Raw genomic sequence first — 14,053 nt, 5'->3', positions numbered from 1 at the left:
TTTATTGTGGTGGTCCCAGTTATATGATGATTGTATATTTTATGTTAATATCCTAAACTGTACAGTGAATATACATATATAAGTATTTGTGATTTTGATTATTTATTTAAAGTGTTGTCGCCTTAGTTGGAATAAAGTTTACCTTAAAAAGTAGATGAACTTACCAGGGAAAAATCACTTCTTTCATTTTAACAGTTGATAGTTAAATTTATATAACATTTATTTTTTATTTTATTTAAATTTTATGTATTTTGAGAGAGACAGAGAGAGAGAGAGACAGAGAGAGAGAACAAGTGGGGGAGGGGCAGAGAGAAGGAGAGACAGAATCCCAAGTAGGCTCTGGGCCATCAGTGCAGAGCCCAATGCGGGGCTTGAACTCAAGAACCTGAGTTGAGATCAAGAGTCGGACGCTTAACCGGCTGCACCACCCAGGAGCGCCAACAGTTTGATAGTTAAATTTAATTTGAAGTCAGTCCTCAAGACAATGTATTTTATGTACATACCAACTGACATAAGGTACATCCCTAAAAGTTATACAGAAAATCTTATGTATAGCTTTTCTCCCCAAGGAAATATGGACTATTAGCAGATGGTGTAGCAGTAAGCAAGACACTATTACCCTTCAGAGTACAAGGGAGAGAAATTGAGAAAAGATATGATAAAGTAAACCAAAGAGTCCAGTCTACTAATTAACACTTGAGTTCTAACTTTGGCCATTCTTTTTACCAGTACGCAACTTCAGGTAAGTTATTTGGCTTAAAGTTTCTGATTTTCAACCCAATAGATGAAAGTGCCTAGTACACAGAAGTCACATAATAAATGTTAGCTAATGAAAATGAGAAAGCCAAGTTTTCTTTTAAACAAATATAATGAACAGTTCTAGGGTGGGTATCTAAAACTTATACCTGCTCTTCCTTTTTTTTTTTTTTTTCTTCTGTGTTTCTATGAACATTATAACCAAAATGGCACTGTAAGAGAAATCACTAATGTCCTGATTTTGTGAACTTAGGGCATTTATTGCTTTGATATACTTTGTCTTTATAAGTCTGCTTTATGCTCAAAAAGTTTCCCTGATTTTAAGACAAACATGTTTTTAAAAATGCTGTTTGTTCTTTGGATCTGTGGCTTTTTAAAGTAAAAAGGGGTACACCCCATTTTACCAGTAGATGGCACCTGAGTGTAAGTAAGGTAAAATGCTATGCCTGTGTTAGGTTGTAGAAAGCTATTCTGGATTTGAATTATCCAAATTGTGGATAAAGAAAAGGTGATGTGATTTATATTTGTTCACTGAGCTACAGATTGGTGAAATGAAAAGCAGCAAAAGTGAGACCCAGGTCTTGGGCATTCTAAATTTTAAGTAGTATAATATATTGTTTATGGCAGAGTAAATCTCAGAGGTGGGTAAATCTCACGTGGTGGCTAAAATTCACTGACTCTGGAGTTAGACTACTGTGTTTGATCTTGACTCCACCACTTACTGACAATGTGATTTTGAGCAAGTTTCTTGATACCTCCTAACCTTAATGTTCTAACCTGTAAAATAATAGTTTAAAAAATGTACGTACATTCGCAGGTTTGTTGTAAAGAGTAATGGGAAATAACATGCATATATGAACTCACTGCTGGTTTAGTCAGTACTTAATGTTATGTTAGGTATTATTTTTTCTTTTTTTTTAATGGTTATTTGTTTTTGAAAGAGAGCGCGCGCGCGCGCGCGCGCGCACAAGTGGGGGAGGGGCAGAGAGAGGGAGACACAATCTGAAGCAGGCTCCAGGCTCTAAGCTGTCAGCTCGGAGCCCATCGTGGAGCTTGAACTCACGAATCGTGGGATCATGATCTGAGCAGAAGTTGGAGGTTTGAATGAGTCACCCAGAAGCCCCTAGGTATTATTTTCTATTTTGAATAATGTATTGAGGCAAAAGTAGTAGATATTTGAATATATGTGCACCTGAAAACATCCACTGTTATTTCCTTGGTACAATGTAGAATGGAGGATGGTCGGCCAAAGAAGGGGTTTGTGATTTGTGGTAGGATACATAGCTAGCAACTAAGCAACAAATTAGGTTAGGTTAGCAACTAGTAACAGGTTGCCTGTGTTTATAGTTTATTAATACAAAACTGAATTTTAAAGTACAATTTTGTGTATGAATAAAACCCATGAAAATAAAAAGTGTCCTGTTTTAAGCTTGTGGATAAAAGTCTTAACATTCAGAAATTAAAAAAACAAACAAACAAACAAACAGATCATACTGTGTTTTAATGCTCTATGGGAGGGGCGCCTGGGTGGCGCAGGCGGTTAAGCGTCCGACTTCAGCCAGGTCACGATCTCGCGGTCCGTGAGTTTGAGCCCGGCGTCAGGCTCTGGGCTGATGGCTCAGAGCCTGGAGCCTGTTTCCGATTCTGTGTCTCCCTCTCTCTCTGCCCCTCCCCGTTCATGCTCTGTCTCTCTCTGTCCCAAAAATAAATAAACGTTGGAAAAAAATGCTTTATGGGAGGAAAACCACAGAGAACCTTTTCTGGGTCATTCACACTTTCCAATTCAAAGAAAAGCTGGGGAGGTGGGGGGTGATGGAGAATTTAAAAATCACTTTCCACAAGAAGCAGATTGCTCTCACAGCTGGCCAAGTTCTTTGACAAAGCAGATAGCTGTGATGCTTAAGTTAATCCTCATAGGAAAAGCCCAGTCTCATCTCATGTCCTTTGCCCCATTGTTCTTGCCCATTACTTCTCAACCCTGGCTGCACATTAAATTGATCTTGGGAGCTTTTTAAAAATGCTGATGCCTGGGCAAAAACTCTTGGGTGTCTGCTTTAATTGGCTTGAAGTGAGGTCTGGGCATAAGTATGCTTTTTTAAAGTTCTCCAGATAATTGTAATGTGGAGTCAGATTCAAGAATTATGGCTAGCTCAGGCTTGCAATTCTATTATACACTCCATTGGGTAAAAGCGTTGTGCTTTCTGTAGTCACTTATTAAACACACAAATGCCCTGGCGGGAGTAAATAATTAAGCTACTTTTCACTCATTAAACTTAGCAGGATTACTTAGCCAAATGCTTTCTAAAAGCTACCTGAATAGAGAAGTCCACTGGATTCACAGTTTTGCCATGGCTGTTACAGCCCACTGAGAATCCTTGACAAGAGAGTCATTCCCCAATCTTTCATGAGTTTTTAGTCTATATGTGATTTGTTTTTTCTTGGAAAAGGGGCATATAGTGATAGAAAATAAGGCTTGAAATACAGTAGAGAAATGACTGAAATTACAAGTATTAGAGTCTTGACACACTGCAGGCATGTTCTTTATGGCTTTTGTATCGGCTCTTCTGTCTAGAACACTTCCCTCCCCCACCCCCACCCCCCAAACAGCTTCACAGCTAAATCCCTCACCTCCTTCCAGTCTTTGCTCAAATTTACATTTTCATGAGGGTTACCATGCTTACCCTATTTCAAATGGCAACCAGCCACCCTCTTTTGTTGTTGCTAACTATAATACCTAACACCATGTAAATGTTATATACGTACACCTTGTGTTTATGGTTACTCTTTCCCTGCTAGAATTTAAGCTGTATAGAACAAGAAGTTTTATTTTTGTTGCACTGGTTTATCTCAAGTGCCTGGTAAAGTACCTGGCACAAGGAAAACACTCAAAACTTATTTGTTGAAGTAAATTAATTGTATGCATATGCTCATACATTAAAAGAAATTGCTTAATTTCAAATAACCCTGAATATGTATTTTAAAATCTTGATTTCCATTGCATTGGGTACAGTTACCATACTATACAACAAACTTATTTTTTTCAACTAGAAAAAATGAACATCCGGGGGAGCCTGGGTGGCTAGCCGGTTAAGTGTCTGACTTCGGCTCAGGTCATGATCTCACAGTCTGTGAGTTCAAGCCCCGTGTCGGACTCTGTGCTGACAGCTCAGAGCCTAGGGCCTGCTTCGGATTCTGTGACTTCCTCTCTCTCTGCCCCTCTCCCACTCCTGCTCACTCTGTCTTTCTCTCTCTCAAAAATGAACATTAAAAAAATCTTTTTAAAGAAAAAATGAACATCTGTACATATCAAAGATAATTTTTCCCTTTTTCATTCATAAAAAAAGTTGTTTATTGTAACTAGCAATGCAGATAAGTAAATTGAGTGCCATAGGGTCTTACAGAAGCCAGAAGTTGGTATATTAATTACAAGCAATTTGATAATGATAATCAACAGAGCAAGATGCCTTTTTTTCCTATAAAGCACCAAAAGGAAAACGAGTCCACTGATAGGCACATATAATAAATAACATAACATCTTTTTAAGAGAATAATAGGGCTTTATTCTTCTACTTTATTATCTACTTTACAAATGTAGAACATGTAATAAAGTTTACATAAAAAGCATCAATTAATGTCAACATGTACATTAGTCATAGTTATGACTGGGTGGGGGAACAGGATGGTGGGTTGGGCACAGAGGGAGGGAGATTTGGAAAGAGAAATTAAGTGTCAGAGTATGAGGATATGTACGTGTTTGTGTCCATATGTGCAGGAGTGTGTGTGTATGCGTGTTTGTGAGAGAGAGAACTGAGGAGACAACCGAGAACACAAGGTAAGACACCCCAAATGGACTCACACACCCACAGGCAGACACAGATAGAAGCAGAACCAGGATTAAGTCCTTTAAAGATCACAGCCCTGAGAAAACGAGTCTCCCAAAAACAGAATTCCAAGTAAATACAAGATGAGATTATACACTTCTGATTTTTTTCATAGCTACTATTTCAATGCTTTTAAAAATATAGATATTTTACTACGCTTCCCTCTCATTTCTTTTACATATCCTTGCTTCGCTAGTGGCTGTGTACCTGTTGCTGGATCTCAGGCCACATGCTTAAAAACCAAAATACATTTTTACAAATATTATCCCCATATTATGTTTGTTAGCATACTCCGCCAAAGTGGCGTTGTACATTTTCAAATACAGATCGCCCCTGTTGGTGTCTTGTCTGACAGGTGAGAGCAATTAAGTTAGTGCAGATTCAGTTAGAGGGCTGGGGATTCCAAAAGCCCGTCTAAAACCTCTACCCTGGAACCCTTGGATAGCCTTGATCAGATCATTTATGTTTGCTCTGTTTTTCTTGCTTGTATGATGTGCTTAATTGCCCCAATCTTCAGAAAACGCTAAAAGGAGTCAACATAAGTGAGAACTCTCCCTTACCTTAGAGGTATAGACAACAGCAGGTTCTGTTCCAGGGCCAAGTTGGAGAGCTGGGAACACATCTGCAGGGCTCCAGCTTCGAACAAGCTGACAATGTTGTTGTCCAGAAACAAGTGTTTCAAGTCTCGGAGGTCCTGGAAGTCTTGGGCTGTAACTCTCTGAATCAGATTATTGCTAATATCTAGTTTTTGTAGCCTTGCTGGTAGTTTAAGGGGCAACGTTTGAACCTGGTTTTGGGACAACTCAAGAGTAGTTAAATTGGCAAGGATCTGTGCCCCATCAATGGAGGAGAGTGAGTTTTCTGACAGATAAAGGTGGGAAAGATTCTCCAAGTGTCTCATGTCTCGAAACCTTACCACTTTGAGCTGGTTTCTCTCCATTTTTAAAGAGAGCAGGGATTTGGGCAGATTAATAGGAATTTTAGTCAGAAAATTACCACTGACACTGAGAAATTGCAAAGCCTGAAGAGAAGCAAAGAAGCTAGCTGGTATAAGATGCAGTTTATTATTCTCCAGGCTCATACTTTTCAGGTGGGGAAGTACCAGTGGTCCAGCTACAGATTCGATAATGTTGCCATCCAACATCAAACTCTGCAAACTGATCAAAGAAGAGAGTGTGCTGGGAGAGAGAGAAGAGATCAGATTGTTTTTAAGTTCAAGGATTTTTAATTTCTTCAGTCCTTCAAAATCAGATCCGTGTAGGACATTTATTGAATTCTCATTTAGTTTTAACACTTCCAGACTGGCTGGCAGAACCCTGGGGACTCGTCTTAACTTATTTTTCCAGAGTTCCAAGGTCTTCAAGGTACTCAGAGTTTTGAAAGTGTCATTTTCTACTGACTCTGTTCCACTGGCCAGCAGAATAAAATCTTCTAGAGCCAACATTCGGGTGAAGCTGGACAGCTACAAAAAAAAAAAAAAAAAAGGCAGGTATGGAGAGAAAAATAGAAAATTAAGACTACTGAGAAAAAAAAAAAAATACCGTACACAATGAAATGCAGTTGTCATTCAATACTAATGATACTTCAGATTTCCCTTCAGGACCTCTTTAAAATTACTTTTTAGAAAAGGATGGAAACTCAGGTTCTGACTACTTTTTTTTTGAAGATTTTATTTTTAAGTAATTTCTGCTCCCAACGTGGGGCTCAGACTTACAACCCCAAGATCAAGAGTCACATGCTCCTTCTCCTGAGCCAGCCATGCACCCCAGGTCCTGACTAGTTTTATTCATGATTGCTAACATGAAGGATATTAAAAATATGTTAAGCACTTTTACACACTATTGGTAGACATAATACTAGCCAACTTTTTGGAGTGCTTCGGTGGCTCAGTTGGTTCGGTGTCTTGACCTTAGTTCAGGTCATGATCTCACAGCTCGTGGGTTTGAGCCCTGCATCAGGCTCTGTGCTAACAGCTTGGAGCTTGGAGCCTGCTTTGGATTCTGTGTCTCCCTCTCTCTCTCTCTCTGCCCCTCTTCCACTCATGCTCTGTCTCTCTCTCTCTCCTTCAAAAATAAACATTAAAAATTTTTTTTTTTATATTGGTCAACTTTTGCTGTACATTCTCTGACCAGCAAGCTTATTTCTGGCCAGAAGTACCTACTAGTTGCACAATGATTTATGAAGCAGGATGTTCTTTGTGGCATCATCTTATAATAGCCCCAAATGGGAACAATCTGGAAATCTTTCACCAAACTATTAGCAGCTGCTAACTCTACAGTGCAAGATTACTAGAGGTTTTCATTATCTTCATTTTGCATTGTTTATATATTTTTAAGTTATAAATTACATTAAAAAATTTTAAGCATTAAACATAAAAATTTTAAATGTCCTAGACACTGCTATCACTAAGATGGGCCTATTAGAGAAACATTTCAACTATGTTATAATTTGAAAAACTAGCCTCCATATTCCCTATTGTTCAAACTGTACTTCATTGATGCAAAAGATCCATGAAGAAACAAACAGGATACACGTGTCTCCATCTCTGTAGAACAAAGATTCCATTCGTGCATATACCGCAGATCTAATGCTACTCTTGTCCTAGATTTTAGAAATGATCAAATCTGATATGCTTTCTCCATAGGTTGCAAGTTCAAGTACCCCTCGCCTCTCCGCGTATCTGTCAACCTCCTAGCTTGCCATCTAGGTCTTCTTCTGAATGATGTAATTCTTGGTATTTGGTTCTTAGAATAAGATCATCTCTAGGCAGAAAGAGGAATTGTTCCAGATTTTCTTCAGCTTGGTAAAACTTCACAAAAATTTTCAGTCTGCTTTAGAATTCAATTGCTAAAATTTTCAGGGCACAATTTTATGCCTTACTAGCTACAGGTTTTAAATGTTTGATTTAATTATGCAGTTGAGCCCTTTTGTAATAACAATTGCATGATTAACACTTTCAAAGTGGGTTGATTTTGTACCATATATTTATTTATCCCGGGAAGACATGTGATGTGAATTATGGTAGAATTTATTTTATTTTAATTTTCTTAAGGAGTCGGGGAGAGGGAGAGAGAAACCCAAGCAGACTCCATGCCCAGTGTGGAGCCCGACGCGGGGCTTGATTTCACGACCGAGAGATATTTACCTGAGCCAAAACCAAGAGTCAGACGCTTAATTGACTGAGCCACCCAGGCACCGAATCATGGTATATTTCAAAGCTTCTCCTAATATGATACTCTGTTAGGAAAACCTCATGTTAAAATTTCCATAACAGATGTTTCTAATCATAATAGTTTAGGCGGCTGCTAACGTGATATTTTCTTAATGATTAATCAGATGTGTTAATTAGTCCTAGTCCCAGTAATAATCATAATTTTTTCTTGCATTTATTGAACACCTACAAGTGCCAAATACTTTTTTATATTGTTAAAAAAAAAAAAACATAAGCCCCAAATGGAGTCATTTGCTCCCCACCCATGATAGCAAATCAAGACTTAATTATAGTTTTGACCTCTCCTAAAAATGTGACCTTTTAGGGGCATCTGGGTGGCTCAGTCAGTTAAGCCTCAGACTCTTGATTTCAGCTCAGGTCATGATCTCACAGTTCATGAGATAGATAGAGCCCCACATCGGGCTCTGTCAGCGGAGCCTGCTTGGGGTTCTCTCTCTCCCTCTTTCTCTGCCCCTCCCCAGCTTGTTCTTTCTCTGTCTCTCACTCAAAAATAAATAAATAAACATCAAAAATTTTTTTTTTAAATGTGACTTTTTAAGAGTCAATCTGAAATTTCTTCATCAGCATTAGTGAGGCAATCACCATGATAAAAACGCTTTCCATCCCTTCTTCCCCAAAGAAACTTGACCTGCCTGAAACCATCCTTACTTTTGTTTTGTTAATAACTCCTTTGCTCTACCCTCCTGCCTATAAATCCTCCCATTTGGTACAACTTCTCAGAGCATCTCTGCTTGCTAGATGAGATGTTGCCTGATTCATGCATCACTTATTATTAGATCTTCAAATGTACTCAGTTGCATTTTGTGTTTTAACAACATATTATCATTAGTTCTTCTAATAACTAGCAAATTTGCTGTTATCAAACTTTTGAGAGTTGAGAATTTCAACAAGGTCTGTTGGACTCTACAGCCCTTTCTTCTTCAACTTACCATTCTCTATTGAATTTAGTCTACAGTTAATGGTTTTCAAAAAAGATAAGATCTAGACACAAATCAGAGAGTTTTAGAAAAGCAGAAATTTTAGGGGTACTTGGGTGGCTCAGTCAGTTAAGCATCTGACTTTGGCTCAGGTCATGATCTTACAGTCTGTGAGTTTGAGCCCCGAGTTGGGCTCTGTGGTGACAGCTCAGAGCCTGGAGCCTGCTTCGGATTCTGTTTCCCTCTCTCTCTGCCCCTCTCCCGCTTACGCTCTTCCTGTCTCTCTCAAAAATAAAAATAAACATTAAAAGAAAAATTAAAAAAAAGATAAGCAGAAACTTTAGAGGTTACCTAGTTCAAATCTCCCATTAGAATTTCAGGCAAAAAAAAAATTTTTTTTTAATGACCTGCTCAAGACTGTTCCTGAAATACTTTTCATCCTGAAGTGTCCTTTCTAGACTTTCCTTCATATAAAGTCATGTGTGATTCTAGACATAGATCTTCACTTCTTAGATTGTTGATCTCCCAAAAGAACTTGGTGTTATTAGTACTTCCACATTTTTCTGACTGACCATAAACCCTAAAAGATTACTGTTTATGTAGCAAGGCTCAGAGATGGCACGGCTCTGAATGGGCAATTTATTTAGGCAAAGTGTGGTATCAGAGCCTCAATTTGTCTTTATTTCTATTCATGAAGTGTACAGACTGGCCTAAGTAGACTGTTCATGTTCCTAACCAAATCCAGTGGGTAGCTGAAGCACAGAGACCTTTCTTTCTCCTTTTTGTCAGTCAATGCCGATTACTCTTGATTATTATTAGTTAAAATGGCTACCATTTTCTAGGGGTGCCTGGCTGATTCGGTCAGTGGAGCATGTGACTCTTGATCTTGGGGTTGTGAGTTTGAGCCCCACGTTGAGTATAGAGATTACTTAAAAATAAAATCTTTTTAAAAAATGGTTAGCATTGTCTAAGTATTTACTATGTTTATAAAGCCTTGTGTGCAAGCATGATTATTACCTTTTCAGAAAGGGAAACTAAGGCTCAAGAAGGTAAAATAACCAGTCCAAGTACATCTTGGTAGCAAGTGTAAAAGTTGAGCTTCCCACCCAGGTTTATCTTATCCCAACACACATATTTTTATTTTAACTTTACTGCTATAACATGAATTTAGCAGAAGAATATAGAATTCTGGTACCACAAACAGTGAAGAAGATGCCCACTGATTTTCAACTTTTCCGTTGATTTACAGAGCTGACAAAGGAAAATAATTCTGCAAGGCTAGTTTTTCCATTTTCCTGGACTAAGGGGAGGTGTGCTCCAGAGATGTAAAAAGAGATGCTTTTGCCCTTGAGCTAACTTGATGCTACTGCTTTTTCTTTCTTTCCTTTTTTAAGTTTTTATTTATTTATGTATTTTGAGAGAGAAAGCATGCAAGTGGGGAAGGGGCAGAGAGAGAAGTGAGAGAGAGAGAATCCCAAGCAGGCTCCACATCACCAGTACAGAGCCCGACGTGGGGTTCAAACTCACAAACCATAAGATCATGACCTGAGCCAAATTTGGACGCTTAACTCACTGAGCCACACAGGTGTCCCCCTCACCCTTTTGGTTTTGTTGTTGTTGTTGTTGTGTTGTTTTTAAGGTTTTGAGGCTGCTGGTTTTTCAATGTTGCTTAAAAAACAAGGCAAGTATGGCTTGGTGTTAACAATTAGGCATAGGAAGTTTAGCTAAATATAGTTCCTGCCATACAGTCTTACAGTTTAGTGAACCTAATATATATGTAGATAAAAGTTACAATAAAATATGAAAATTTTTTAAAAAAGCAAAGCAAGTAAAATGAAGTAGAGCAAAGAAACAACTTCTGCTGGCTTTCCAATAAGAGGCTTTGTTTCTGGTTTCCTCTGGGCAGGCCTTGCTCCAAGCATTGAAGGGCCACAGACCCTTCTTGGGTTCCTTATAGGTCCAATGTACACATGAAATTGAAATATTAGTTACAGCCTCAGACATCTGTGAACTAAGCCAGTAAAAGTTTTGTAAAACAATGTTGGAATTATTTTTCTGATCATCAAAGCAACACTTGTTCTCTGTAAACAATTTTAAAATTCTGGAAAGTATGGAATGGATATAAAAATAATACATAATCCCCCCACTTGGTGATAAACTGTTTATATATTTCTTACCCAGGAGGAATTTGACATAGCTTCTTCCCTTCCACAAAATATGTAAAGAGCAATCATTTTATCTATTTTTTTAAGTTTATTTATTTTGAGAGAGAGAGAGAGAGAAAGAAAGCGAGCTGGGGAGGGGCAGACAGAGAAGAGGACAGAGGATCCAAAGCAGGCTATGTGCTGAGAGCAGAGAGCCCAATGTGGGGTTCATACCCATGAGCCATGAGATCATGACCTGAGCCGAAGTCAGATGCTTAACCAACTGAGCCACCCAGACGTCCCTGCACAATCATTTTAATTGGCTACTGTCATAAAGACACTCCTATTCTCTAAATGTAAGAGCTAAAACTATAAAACTCTTAGAAGAAAATATAGGCATAACTTTTCATCACCTTGGGTTTGGTAAAAGCTATCTTAGATATGACACCAAAAGCAAAAGTGACAACACATCCACAAAACAGGGATATTGGACTTACTCAAAATTAGGAACTTCTGTGCTTCAAAGGACATCAGTAAGACAATGAACAACAACAATGACAATGACAACAAAAACAACCATAGAATGGGAGAAAATTTTCTCAAATCATATATCTGATAGGAGATTTGTATTTAGAATATATAAAGGACTCTTACAACTCAATAATTAAAAGACAAATAACCCAATAAAAAAAATGGGCAAAGGATTCATATAGACATTTCTCCAAAAAAGATATGCAAATGTTCAATCAGCACACAAAAAGATGCTCAACATCATTAACCACTAGTGCTTGTGCTCTGTCTCTCTCTCAAAAATAAATAAACATTAAAAAATTAAAAAAAAAAGTCAAACCATAATGAGATACTAACTGACACTCAGTAGGATGGTTATGATCCAACAAAAGATTAGAAATGTTAGCAAGAATGTGGAGAAGCTGGAACTGTCATACATTACTATAGGGATATAAAACAATGGAGCCACTTTGGAAAACAGTCCGGCAGTTCCTCAAAATGTTAAACATAGTTTCCATATTACCCAGAAATCCCACTCTTAGGTATATGCCCAAGACAGATGAAAATATATGTGCACACAAAAACTTGTACATGAATGTTCTTTGGAGCATAACAGCCAAAAAAAGGAAGCCATCCAAGTGTTCATCAACTGATGAATGGATAAACAAAATGGTATATGCATACAATGAAATATTCAGTCTTTAAAAGGAAGGAAATTCTGACATAGGTTATAACATGGATGAACCTTAAGGACATTATTTTAAGTAAGAGAAGCCAATGACAAAAGACCACAGGTTTAGGGAGAAAGATTGACTACAGTTTGGGCATGTTATTTTGAGATCATAGACCAAAATGAAGAGGTCTAGGAGGCAGCTGGATAAGTCTGAAACACAGGGGTAAGGCATGAATCCGAAACTCAGTTATGGGAGTCATCATCACTTCCTTAAAGTACACTCTCCTAAGGAGAGTGTACATAGTAAGAAATGGAATGACCAAGGATTGAGACTCCCTGGAGATGACAAAAAAAGAAGGGGCAGTGGAGGAAAAGAAACCTACAAAAATGGCAGAAAAGAACTATCAGAGAGGAGTAATGAGGACACAAAAGTATGGTGCCACGGAAGGCAAAAGAGAGAATTTCAAGAAACAGGAGTGAACCAATGTCCTGGAGAGAACAGTTTTTAACTGTATGAAGTGGGTAGAAAGCAGACAGTAGTGAATTAAAGAATAAATGGTAGATAAAGATGGGGTGCCTGGGTGGCTCAGTCAGTTGAGCATCTGTCTTGATTTTGGCTCAGGTCATGATCCCCAAGTTTTGGGATCAAGCCCTGAATTGGGCTCAGTGTTGAGTGTGGAGCCTGCTTAATACTCTCTCTCTCTCTCTCTCTCTCTCTCTCTCTCTCTCTCTCTCTGCCCCTCTCTGCAGCTTTCACTCTCTCTCTCTCTCTCAAAAAAGAAAAAAAAGAGGTAAAGAAGTAGAAACAGTAAGTACAGATTACCATTTTTTTTTTTACACACAGACTTAAAATAATGTTATTTGTATTGTAATGAAAGGAGCCTATTTCTAAGCTAGAACAGGGCCCTCATAAAGAAAGAGCCACTGGAGATACGGGTATGGGGAAGATGATGGAGCAAGCTCCAGGGAGAGGTGAGGAAGGTGGACTCCAGGGCATGGGTGTGAGGTTGCCTTGAGCAGACAGAGGGAGATCTTATCCTCTCTGTCTGGAGGAAAGAGTTCGCAGAATTGAATGGAGACAAGTTAGTACACAGTGAGCAGGAGTTGAGGGAGATCAAGACTAATGGCCTCAGTTTTGTCAAGAATAGTCAATAAAAGGGAAGACCAATCATTGGTGATAGGAGAGCAAGGATGGCGGGGATTGTGAAAGCAGCCCAATGCTGCACTGAAGTTTTGAAGATGTCAAGGGAACACAAGAAGAACTGAAAGGGCAGATGGGTGATGCTGAAGACCCAGATGAGGCCGGAGACCTTAAACTTGTGGTGGTTCTATGGATTTGTGGTTGTTGCAAACCACACATACATATGCACATGTGTGCAGAGAGGTTGTGTGACCGTCTTCAGCAGCATCTGGGTATCCAGGCATAGGAGAAACAAAGGAAGATGATCACCCTAATCTAAGAGAGGCTTTGCTGGATAGGTGTTGAGATCATTAATTTTGGGATGCAAAAAAGGCAGGGATAGGGAAAGAAGATGGATAAGAAATGAACTAATTATCTGAGAAAACATGGGCAGATCTAGGGTTCGAAGTCTCCATGGGGTGGATGGAAGAGAAGTAGAGAGGGTGGCAGGTGAGATCAAAGAAGATAATGACCAGGGAGTGGAGGAATTCGAGATTTCTGAGTGGAGGCATTTTGAGTATAATGATTATGATATGACCAAGAGGGCAGACGGCTGTGGTGAAGTAGGAATGTAGATACACACTTTCTTGTGAGCTCATGAGGCTTACACATCGGACACTGAAGGCACCAAGGAGATGTGGGACTCAGGATGGAGAGGACGACCAGGAGCCAGGAGGGAAGGGGCCAAGGCACAGTACGAGGCAAGCAAAGAACAAATGGGGAGTGTTACAGTCTGATGGATGTGCCTCAAAAAAGTAGG

General features: G+C 38.9%; 1 protein-coding gene across 4 annotated transcripts in view; it reads right to left on the bottom strand.

Moving 5' to 3' along the window:
- The window catches only part of LOC123608927 (nephrocan-like), a 31,374-nt gene that overhangs the window by 5,467 nt on the left and 11,854 nt on the right, over nt 1-14,053 (bottom strand). For all 4 annotated transcript variants that reach the window (XM_045499396.1, XM_045499395.1, XM_045499398.1 and 1 more), the window contains one exon: nt 5,198-6,099. In XM_045499396.1, the coding sequence (XP_045355352.1) occupies nt 5,198-6,099 (902 nt within the window). The remainder of the gene's footprint in view (nt 1-5,197; nt 6,100-14,053) is intronic.

This window comes from Leopardus geoffroyi, chromosome B2 (genome assembly GCF_018350155.1).
Source record: "Leopardus geoffroyi isolate Oge1 chromosome B2, O.geoffroyi_Oge1_pat1.0, whole genome shotgun sequence".
Taxonomy (NCBI): Eukaryota; Metazoa; Chordata; class Mammalia; order Carnivora; family Felidae; genus Leopardus; species Leopardus geoffroyi.
Note: the sequence above shows the minus strand (reverse complement) of the source record. Positions and strands in the feature narration are given on the sequence as shown.